The following is a 12105-nucleotide window of genomic DNA, read 5'->3' as shown; positions in this document are numbered from 1 at the left end:
CAGTTTATATGCTTTATTTTTTTGTTTGGGGTGCAGTAATGCTGAGAAAAAAAAGTTCGAGGAAAACAGCAACATATGTAATCCTTATTAGTAGGAGGGAAAAAGTGAAAGTCTAATCCTAATTAAGCAGCCTGGACAAAAAGCAAGCTGCTTTGTCCTCCTATACATAGCATTTACTCTCCTACAAACATGCCAGATATAAAGCAGTACACGCTGAAAGCCTTTTGACATGGTATTTGCTTTACCTCCACAGTAGGATGTATGCAAAGACAGTAGTTAACACAGGATTTCATATGTATGTGATTAATACTCAAAATGCTCGTTCCAGGGGTTTTTTCCCATCCTGCCATTCCTGAATAATTTGGTCTTTCAAGAAAACTTTAAAGTTTTCCAGTACTAGAAGTCAGAAGTCCCACATCTCATTACTTAAAACTGTTCCTGTAGCAAGCCACCTGTAGTCTATGTTAGGCCATGCTTCCCCTCACATATCAGTTATCTCCCTTTTCAGCTTCAGTGTTTTGCCTCCTACGTCTGTTTTCACTAACCAGCCACACTTGGCTGTCTTTGCTGTTCTCATACAGCTTCTCTCCCATTTCCCAAGCTTTGTTTGCATAGCACTATCCAAACCTTATACTCAGTCATATGCCTCCAGAATATGCACAACAGTCCTTTGCTCATTCATATCTTCGCATTCCAGAAGCACTGCATAATCCAGCCTTTTGGAACAGTGCTGTCTAATGGAACAGCACATCTCCACAGGTTACTGAGACAGAAATAGAAGCAGTGCATCATTTGCTTTGATAAATGTGAAGCACTGATGGGGAGAGGAGGCTGCTGTAGTGCAGACCATTCCAGAAGTTTAGCACATCTGATGTCTCCAATAGGAAGGAGCTTAGACAGTGTGGCCACTAAGGCACTACTCTTGTGGCTCGTGGTCATGCACTGGTATTTGCTGGACTAAGTGAACTCAGAAGGTTACACTGTGCTAGTCTTCATTTGAGACAAACTGGAAGAATCTAAACTGTCAGTTTTATTCTTATTTACCAGGTTTATGATCTGTTCACTGGGCAAATGGAATTTAAACTGCACTCACAGAGGAAGATGTGAGACAGTCTTACAAAACAAGTGATAAGCTGAACGTTGCCTATAGAAAAAGATAACTAAGTAGCCAGAATTCAAAATGCTTCAGAAGCATGTGCTGGGCAGTGTAACTTCCACTTTGGTTTATATAAGCAGGTATCTTCACGGCACAGTATCTTCAAATACAGACACTTCCAAAAGTCAGCTTTCTAGAGTACTACTGAGGACATGGACATAAAGTTGGAAGTTTGAAAGCAGAAGACTCACTGTGCTAAACTAGATGATGAATAGCCACGTTATACTAGATTCTGGCTGTCTGAAAGAGACAGAATTACAAAAAACTGTTGCATAGTTGTAGTTAAAGGGTATTTGTTCTCTAATAATCTAATAATTACAAAGTGTTTACCTCTGGTTGGGCAATAAATTCTCTAAGAAGGTGTCCATTCCATACAAACCGTGGATCTGCCTGCAGCAAGAAAAAAGGCAACATGTTTTTAGAGACTGTCAATTCTGTTTAATTCAGCATAACGGTGGTATCACAGTATCCATGCATCACACAAATTTAGGTGAACAGATACAAATGGAGATGAAATTCCCTTCTTTCATCAGTAACCTTCATGTCCTGGACTAGAAATTTAAATAGGAATAGTTAAAAGAAGAACAGTTCTCTCCAATCTTTAAGGTGTTGCCTGACACTTCAGGCACACTAAACCATCACCAGCTGAGCTGCAGTTACTGGATGAGCTTTCCAGTCTTTGCCCTAAGAACACAGGACTTGAAATTACCCAAAATTTTAAGAGCAGCAGCAAGGTAAAACACTTAAAATGGGTGGAAAGTAAAAACACAAGGAGTCCTGTGTGGAACAATCAACAATTCCGAGAACTAAAAGTTAAACAATACTCGTAGTTTAAAAGACAAAAGTATTTGTATTTCACTGGATAAATGACCACCTTCAACTTCATGGATTTCCTACTTCTAATTCACCTAAGAACTGACTTGAGCATGTTGGCAAACACGTTCCAGAAAGCTACAGATTAGTCACAAAAGTGACATTTGCTGCAGAACACAGTGTAGGCTCTGGAGACGTGGCATAAATCCCAACTTTAAGATGAGGTAGGCAGGCCACACACTACTGAGGGTGATGAAGATTAATTCAAGCTCAGTGCTGCAACAGTCCTTTATCTAACAGAAAACAATGTTCAAATCCTACTTTCAGCATCTTGAACTAGTGAAAGTACATAACACAGTTCTCTGGTGTCCCCATATTGAGGTTGTTTCCTTCTGCCAGTACTGTTAAAAAGCAACAAACACACAAGATATCAAGCAAAAACCTGCACACCCCAAACACAGGTCAGGCTTCCCTGTAGAGATGAACTGGAGATGTCCAAAATTGCCACCATCCTTTTGATAAGCCTTTATACTGCAGCCATGGGAGTATGAAATTACACTGAAATAATTTTAACCATCTAATATCTGAATTTACTCGGAATGGATGCCTTTTTACTGTATTTTGCCTTTCAAACAACCTTCTGAAGTGCTACAATTTTAAGGTAAACCCTTCCTTTCATGTCAGCAACTGCTCTCCCTGCCAAGAACACTAGCAGAGCAGCATTTGATGATGCAAAATAATCCCCAAATATAAACACTTTTTCCAATATTAAAAAAACCCAACAAACAAAAAATATGAAACTATACTACTTCCCCAGTTTAGATAGTTTCAGTAACCAAGAGACGAAAACAACAACAACAACAACAAGGACCAGTGACTCCACTGCCACCTCTCAGGCAAACAAAAAGTGCTATTGACTTTCAAGGATTCAGTATTTTGGTGCTTAGGCAGTTTAGATCTTGTTTACACTGCAGTACAGCAAGTTATCAGACTAATGATTCTGGAACTCTGAAAACACAAGAGAATTTCAAGCTCCAATTGCATCTGTCTGTTGCTTTTAAGACAAAAGCAGCATATTAAATTCATGCTTCAAACATAAGGAATTGGAATATTTGAGACAGAATACAACATCCCAAGACCAATAGCCATAAAACCTGCAGTTCTATTTCATGTTATCCTGGAAAAGAATATGAAGACAAGTACCATTTATTCCACTTTGGATTCCCCCTCCCCCCGATTCCAGGTCAAAGGAATTACTTGCTATCTCTCAATTTTTCCTGCTTAGCTCCTTCTTATTGCAATTAGAAGTGTTCAATATTAATATCAGAGGCAAACTTTCATTTATTTTGGATTTTTTAAATCCATTTAAAGCAGACTGCAGTAAGTACTTCTAACTACCTGATGTGGAAGTGTGACATCACATTGGAACAGATTTCTAGAATGTCATGCTGCTCACAAGCTATGAGACTTAAGGAAGGGTGGACCAGTGTGCTCAGCCACAACCCCCAATAGTTTGGATAAACACTGATATCATTTAAACATATCTGCATAAAGTAAACTCAAGCCATGCAAAACTGACTGACAACTTCCAAGGCACAGATACCACACAAAATGAAATCCTTACCCTCTCTAGAAGGCTCATTTCCTGGAACTCTGGGCTCGTGTTGGCTAATCGCTGCAGAGTGTGCGTTAGGTCGTAGGTTGTTGAGAAGTAAAACCCATCCACACTCAAGACATGGTTAAGCATTGATAAAAATACTTTATTGTCCTGCAACTGTTGAGATGAGAAAAGAGGACAGAAGAGCTTTCATATTACCATCAAAATACTTTATTCTTATAAGCTACCACTACTTTTTGAAGTGATGAGATGAATTTTGCTAGTGCTCTAGCAATACATGACATCATCCAGAGATTACCATATGAGAAGGAAACCATGAGATTGCAATTCTGATACCAGTTCACTGATAACTTGCAGTTAGCACACTGCAACCAAATTCTGCAAGAACAGTGGAGAGCAGAGAACAGTATACCTGTGAGGTAAACAGCTACTGATATCAAACTAATATTAACAACTTCCAAGCAAAAAGGAAGCCACTAGTTTCCCCAAAAACCATTCAGTCAAGAAGAAAGAGACAAGATGGCAATGCAAAAGAAAGGTTATAACTTACTGTCAACATTACCCCAATAACTAATTAACCTGTGTTCTGGTTCAAGTTCTGATTAAGCTCATTCCTTTCCTGAAAGAGCATCAGATTCCCTTCCAGTTCCATTGGTTAGACACCCTTACCTGCTGTTTATCAATCTACTACACATCTGTTTTAAACAATCTTCAATCTTTCCCTCTCTCTCAAAAAAAAAAAAAAAGAGGAAAAAAAAATCAATTCTTCCCTGCTGGGTAATTATATAACTGAACAATTCCATAAATTAAGCAAGACAGACAAGATGACAGCAATGCAGCTTATGGTAGGGGCTATCAGAATAGTAAACCTGCAAGAAAGATTTAACAGAAGCTTAAGAAGGGTGTACCATCTTAAAAGGAGCAAAAATGCACATCTGTGAACTGCAGATGATATTCCGAGTTACACAATTGAGTTTATCATCTTGAATGTCTTAATTTTATATACATCTACACACAAATAATACATCCATTCTAGTAACCTGAACAAATCAGAAAAAAGCTACAGTTCAAAGAGCTTCCTAAAAAAAAATTTTCATAGTTTCATCACATTAGGTCCTGTGGTAATGGACGTTAACATAGGATATGTTAATAGGATAACATTCCTCCACACTCCTGTAATCAGTAGACCTACCTGAATATCAGTTAAGTGCAGCATGGTCTTTTTGTAGGACAGGATGTCAAAGTCTGTTGCTTTCCAGATTGCATGACCAAAAATCTCACCTATTTTTTTCTTTTTAGTTATTACAATAAGATATGTGCCTGTAAATTAGAAAGAACAAAATTTTATAAAAAAATAACAGGTGCACATATTAAGAAAAGCAGTCTATAAACATACCAGAAAACTGAAATCAATAGGAAAGAGTGAGGCTTCTTCAAGTTACACTTAGGACTTCATGTTCTTAAGAGTAAGGGGCTGGGGCAGAAAAAAAAAAATCCACTTGCTAAGCTACCCACTTCTCTATGCTCACAGAGCTACTCATTAAGTTTAAGGAGCTAAAAAAAAATAAAAATGGACAAGATAAAAAAAAGTGTCACCTACTCTTACTTCTGATCAGAGACAGTCTGAAAGTCTTCAGGTTTGCAAATGCAGAAAGAGGCCAATGCTCTTGAATGTGGTTTGGGAAGCACAGAGAAAGTCCAAAATACATGAAAGGAAGCATGCTTCAAAAGCCAAAAAGACCATTCAACTTATCCTGAAAAAAATATTCATCCTAGCAGGTTCAAAACGGAACAAAGAACTGGGTTTCTTTTAATAATTTAAGACAGGAAGTTTGTTGTTTTCCTGGTTGAGTAAGTAACAAAGCAAAAAAGCCCCATAATCGTGGACAGTTCACTCAAAGCAATTAACTTACACTTGCTGGTAAACACAACACAGCCTTATTTCTAAGCCTATCTTATTTCAGTGTCATCTTGTTTTTGAAGAAAAAGGTTACTCTTAATACTGTAAAAGGCAAAGAATATTTATATTTGTTAAAGATACTGCATTGCTAGATAAGGGACCAGTTTTACAGCTAACAGATAGCACTGAACTGCCTAATAGCACTTAACTAAACATTTACTTTAAATGATACCATTTTTAGCTTGACAGCTGCATTCTAACACTCAGTGCAAAGCTCTAGAGGGTAGAATGAAGAAAACTCAGCTTTTAAGAGACTTGTGTATCCTGTATTTTATTTAATATTCAGTCAGATGAATAGAAGTCATTACCACGCCTGTAAGTGGTGAAAATTCCCCTTTAAAACAGTCAGAGCTTGTCAAGCACCTATGACACAGGTATCCATTACACTGCTCTTACCCTGCAAGATCCACAGTTCTTTAGAATATGGGCATAGAAAGTTCAGTAGTTTTAAGGTCCTGTCAGATGTCACTGCATTCAACACAATGATATTTTGCCTCTGTTGAGAATACTGCAGTGAGCAATCGTAAATTCTTTCTACACATGCAGATTTTATTCAGCATGCATGCTCCTTATTACATCTTTTTCCAGACTACTTCGGTCTCATACTCTAATAAAATCTACACGAAGGATTGTTCGAGTAGCAACGCTTACTTTCCTGAAATCTTACACTTTATGCATCAGGTTTATTTACAGCAGTGACTGTTTAGATCTGAACACCACTGAGACACTTGGAAAAACTGGACAGCTTATTCTTATCTTATCCCACAACTCCCTAGAATTAGAATTGTTCCGTCTGCCTTTTTCTTTTCATGTTGGATTTTCTGTGTATTTTTAGGGTAGTTGGAACACAACCGTTACTTGAACAGTTGTATCTACTAGTCTATCACTCTGTCACTCAGCTATCTGTGGATCAAGATTATTGATTTCAAGTCAAACTTCACAACTTGATTGTTGCATCAAACCCTGCAGCTAAGATTAAAACAGTTATGAAGAGTCAGTGGATGAGGTTCTCTGCACTCATTTGAAAGGCATTCCTTAAAACTCAAACAACTGTGAGTTAACCCTGCCTTTAGAGCACCTACTGGTTTAAGGGGCATATGAACATTCACGATAACCTATATCGGGATACTTCCACCCTCCAACAGCCACAAGGAAAGCCTATCATACTGACAAAAGTGCAGTCTCAGGTACCTGCAAATACTATTTTTGCCTTTAAAACTTCTTTAGTAACATATTTTGCCTAAGTATTTTTAAAGGGCACAGTTCTTCTTTCCTTACCTGCCACCAATCGGATTGTTCCCAAAATGCCAAATATAGGCCGTGTAACAGCTGAAGGGGGAACATCTTTCTTAACTGAAAAGCAGAAGAAAACAACATCAGAACTTCAGAATGCTTCCTTCATGACTATACTGGAAAACTATTAAACTCCAAAGCTTCTTGATCAAATCTCAAGTTTTGCTAGAGTCTTAAGTACTAGAAGCAAAATCTAATGGGGAGTTGGGGGCAAGGATGTGGAAGCATTCCAACACAATTTCTTATGTTTAATCAAACTGATCAATCAATGGAATAAATTCAAGCTCATTCATGTGACAATATAGCAAGTGGACTCCTCAATAATGTATTGTCCTGCCAGCTTCCAGAAGCTTTGTTTTGAAACTAGTAAGACATCAAGGACAAACAAATCATAAGTGCCTGTGCCTCCCAGTTCTCAGTGCTCCTTCTGAGCCTCAGACTATTTCCATTTCAGGGCACACAGTTTACCTTTTGGCCTATCTCTGCAGAACTATCAACAACAGCATAGATATGGCAAGGGATGCAGTACTCCCAACAACATCCCAAGAGATCCAACAGGTATCCACATATCAGTTAAAAGTCTTAGCATGTTTAACTTTCATCTATCTACTTTTCTAAAGCAACAGAAAAGATATTAAAGAAGTTTAAAAAAACCCCAAAACACCCACAACAGAGTGAGGCATTTTCCCAGAAAACCAAGAAAGACAATTCTTTAAACTCCCTGCTTTAAACACTGAACACAGGTTCATCTGATAAAAGACCGGTAATGAGAGACATGTAGACTAAAAAAAGACTTGGGATAGCTATCTTTATAGTTTTGAAGTGACAACTTTGAAGAAGAAATTGAAATATTACACTACAACATCAAAAATATCAGTGGGATTGGGCAGGCACACTGCTCTTACATGAAGTATACAAGAGGCCTAATAAAAGACAGAGAATACTGCTTTTATATTAATACTATTGTAGCATTTCTATCTGTTTAGAGATTTGTGAGTACAAACTCTTGAATTATCAAAAGGGAAGTCTCCCATTGCCTTTGTTTCATTGTAATTTAATTGAAGTTCTTTGGTTTTATTCACTGGTTTCACATTCTTAAAAAAGTTAAACATTAAAGACATCAGCATGTTGAAAACTACTCACACTGACGTTGGAATCCCAATTTGCAACACAGAATGAAATTTACAGCAAAGGTTTTTTACTGTTGCTGTTTCTAGAGGCTTTATGAAAAATCAGGTTTCAGTATTATATAAAAGACAGCACTGGGACAATTTGGAAAAGTTGCAGAACCCCAGTGTTCAACACTTTGGTCTTGAACTTGTAGCACCAATCCCGGCTCCCTTGGATGACTCAGTTTCCACTGTTGTAATGGGCAGTCTTACCAAAAAACAGGGAAGCACCATCACCCTGCTTACCCACAGCCAAGAGGCATTTCAAACAAAGCTCTTTGCAGGACGGAATACAAAACACAATTTTAAACCAGTAACTAAAACCAATTCTGTCAGTACTATCTCAGTAAGGTTCTGAAGGTCTTCTTGGAGTGCCAAGGGCAAAACAGACAAAAAGGAGAGAGAACAACATATTGAGAAATACTGGTGAAGAGAGTACCTGTAAGGGTGACTTCCGTGGAGACTCTATCAATAGCAAGCACATCATCTGCTCCATCATCACAGGCTTCCACATAGAACTTCTCTGGCGTTATATGCCTTTAAGACAGGAAAAATGGAATTAGTTTAGTAAAACTGACTTTGGGTTTGTTTACTCTTCACCACCTGAAGACACGAGCAATCAATTTTACACCTTATTTCAGCTGCAAAATAAAATTCTCACTGGATTACTTCCCAAAAGCCACTGATGTTGACAGTGCCAAGAAATAAAAAAAAGCAAGTTCAGCTAATCGGTTATTGCAAAATTCATGGCTTGTTTAATGATCTTAATTCTTCTTTATTACCAGAAGGTAATGACACGAAAGTGAGTCCACTCTAATTCCTATAGGTTTGAAGTATGCCTGATAAACCAAAACTCAAAATCAAAAGTTTTTAAACCAAAAACTTCCAAACATATCAGAAACTAAAGTACCACATCCCTAATGCAAGTCTCGTAAACACAGTGTCCGAAGTGATAAACACACCTGTTTCACAGTAGCAATTTTAAGAATCCACTGGACACAGAAAAAAAAATGGAAGAGTTGAAAAGTGGCACACTAATTTATCGAAGCTGGTGTCTCAACACTACCATTTCCCAGATTTGTTAGCCCGGTCTACGTGACACACATGTATGCTCCCCACCACACAAATCACACACTGACTGAATCCTGTTCAGGCTTCATTGCTATCTTTCTCTTCCTCTCCCAAACGAAATCCAAACGCAGTAAAATGGTAGCCATAAAATATTAAACATAGTTTCCAGAAGTACTCCTTAAAAAAAATACCTGTTGAGATATTTGCAAAAAGCCAGACATGGTACACTGTGCATTGACAGGAGAGTTTTGCAGAAATGGCTTGTAGCTGTACACTCCTGAACTACTGTTCTTGTCTCTTACAGTGACTTTTCTTAGTTTAAGGCCTGACAAGACACAGGGTCAGAGTTTTAAAATTCTTGTTCTGGTAACAGCATAGATATTTTTAGGCTCCTTCACTCTAAATAGATCTTGTACTTCTTCACATCTTGTAGGAGTTTTTGGAGTTTTTAATCCTTCAGAAAGCTGAATTAGAATCCTAATACAGATCAGAAGAGTTAGGGGGGTATCAGGGGGTCTTAGAGGGTGTGGCTTCTGTGAGAAGCTGCCAGAAGCTTCCTGTGTCCCACAGAGCCAATGGCAGCTGGCTCCAGGACAGACCCACTGCTGGCCAAGGTCGAGCCCATCAGTGGAGGGCCCCACACCAAAGCACGGAGATGCCCAAAGGAGGCTGTGGGAAGTCTGCACTAGAGTGGACTCCTGGCAAGACTTGTGATCGTGCAGGGGATGCATGCTGAAACAGTCTGTTCCTGAAGGACTGCACCCCATGGACATGACCCATGCTAGAGCAGTGTATGAATAATTGCAGCCTGTGGGAAGGACTCTCATGGGAGAAGTTTGTGGAGAACTGTCTCCCATGGGAGGGATCCCACGCTAGAGCAGGAGAAGGACTTCTACCCCTTAGAAGGAAGCAGCAGCAGAAATGTTCTGATAAGCTGACCACGAACCTCATTCTCTGTCCTCCTGTACCACTGGGGAAAGGGAAGGAGGTAAAGAAAATCAGGAGTGAAGTTGAGATGGGGAAGAAAGAAGAAGAGGAAGGTGTTTTTAAGATTTGGCTTTATTTCTCACTATCCTACCCCAATTTGATTGGCAATAAATTAATCTAATTTCCCCAAGTTGAGTCTGTTTTGCCCATGATGATAATTGCCAACTGATCTCTCCTGGCCCTTATCTTGACCCAGAAGTCTTCCATTGTATTTTGTCTCCCTGTCCAGGTGAGGAGGGGGAGTGATAAAGCTGCTTCAGAGGGCACCTGGCATCCATCCAGGGTCAACCCACCACAGAGCCCTTTGAAAGGCATCTTCCAGACCTCTTTTCACATGTCCAACACCACACTTGCCACCCACTTCAAAGTTTATCTACCTTCAGAGTTAAACCTTATTTCTTAGGGTGTGTTTTGACTCTCCCCAAGGATGATGATTCTGCAACCTCTCTGGGTAGCTTGAGGAAAGCCAGAGGACTCCAGATGCTTAAATGAACTTAAAAACCCCCACCAAACAACATAACACAACCAATTGCTGTAAAGCAATTAATAGTTAACTGTTCATCAGATCATTTAACTTCTTTACAGGAAATTTAGTCTATTGGTCCTAAAATGGGAAACACATCAACAGTATTCCCTTTGCAAATCAGCCTTCTTAAATCTTTCATGTACCCATATTAAATGCACACATTAAACGCTTTATATTTGAAACTAAAAACATCAGAGTAAGAAATACAAACATGCAGTTCACTGAACGCTGTAGCCTTAAAACACCTACTTTGTTTTCACTGTTCCTGCTTTTGATCAAGTGCACATATGCACCTCGGTTCTTTCAAGGAGTTTCATAGCAATAATGGGAGCTGGTTTTACGGTGAAAAGCAAAAAAGCTTACAGAGATAGAAAAAGGGCAAGACAAGCTTCAAGATACCTACAAACCCTTAACTTTTTAGAATTTAAAAAGCAAACAGGATAAACTACTTAAGGAGCAGTCAGAAACCTACTGCTAGTTGGCAGGAGGCAGCAGTATGCATTTTTTCCACAAGAGAAAGCTGCAGCTACTTAGCTGCTTTAGTTGAACACTTAACTGACCTCCCAGAAAAAGCTGACACACAAGGTTGACACAGAAAACGGGGAGGAGACACTGCAATGTTTAATGTTGGATCTGTTATGCCTTTAATATAGATGCTTATGTGCTCTTACTCATCATCTGATTATCTTAAGCAAAATAAGTTGAAAAAACATATTTTAACATCAGGTTGTGAATAGTGTCCGAAGAAAATAGTCAGAACAGTAGTTCCAGTTTTTGAATAGTCTGTATAAAGAGCACAATATGGCCAAGACATTTACACTGACTATACAGAGCACAATGAGCACTTCCATCCATGATCAGTATTTTTAAAAGCTGCTCTTTACACTAGAAAGTGCAACACGACCATGACACCACCATAGTCTCAGCACTGAGATTCACATGCTTATTAGTTAAAGGCTGTTTTCACCCAAACAAGAAGAAGCTTACAGGTGCCAAATATTTGTGATATAAACAAATGTTTTCTCAACCACACTCAAGAACAGCAATTTCTTCCTGAAGAACATGAAGTCTTTTACTCTTGTAGTCCACAAACTGAAAAGAAAAATGAGAGAATTAAAGCTGCCAGTGCAAATTATGCCTGGTCTCTCAATACATGTCATATGCCCTGCTTTGTTAGACCAGCCCCTAGCATTTTTCTCTCTCAAATCCTACACCACGTTATCTCCTACCACCACCACTGACCTTTTAACAATTTTTTTTCCATCACCTTTATCTCCTCTTACACAATGCCTGTAGTTTAAGCAAAGCCAGAAATGCACATTTCACATTCAAAGTCCTCCTTCCCATGGTCCTCTTCAAGACCAGATTTGTTGACAGAAGCATCACGGAGAATAAAAGACAAGTCAACCCTGTTTTCAGCTCAATGGACCAAAAAGGCTTCAGCAGCTTGCAGCACACTGGAATAGAACTGTTGTTGACTGTTTCAGAGCTCTGGGTGATTTTGTTTTGGAT

At 38.8% G+C, this 12105-nt stretch overlaps 1 protein-coding gene across 2 annotated transcripts in view; it reads right to left on the bottom strand.

Moving 5' to 3' along the window:
• SACM1L (SAC1 like phosphatidylinositide phosphatase) overlaps positions 1-12105 on the bottom strand; it is a 31065-nt gene that overhangs the window by 13882 nt on the left and 5078 nt on the right. Inside the window, exons 2-6 of one of the 2 annotated variants that reach the window (XM_027659362.1) lie at positions 8449-8546; positions 6826-6900; positions 4780-4907; positions 3594-3743; positions 1487-1546 (exon numbers count right to left, since the gene is read on the bottom strand). In XM_027659362.1, coding sequence (XP_027515163.1) covers positions 1487-1546; positions 3594-3743; positions 4780-4907; positions 6826-6900; positions 8449-8546 — 511 coding nt within the window. Of the gene's footprint in view, positions 1-1486; positions 1547-3593; positions 3744-4779; positions 4908-6825; positions 6901-8448; positions 8547-12105 lie in introns of those variants that run through there. The other variant, XM_027659363.1, reaches the window with a different exon arrangement.

The sequence above is a fragment of the Corapipo altera genome, unplaced genomic scaffold (genome assembly GCF_003945725.1).
Source record: "Corapipo altera isolate COAL_440 unplaced genomic scaffold, ASM394572v1 44b, whole genome shotgun sequence".
NCBI lineage: Eukaryota > Metazoa > Chordata > Aves > Passeriformes > Pipridae > Corapipo > Corapipo altera.
The sequence above is the reverse complement of the archived record's forward strand: the minus strand, read 5'-3'. Positions and strand labels throughout refer to the sequence as shown.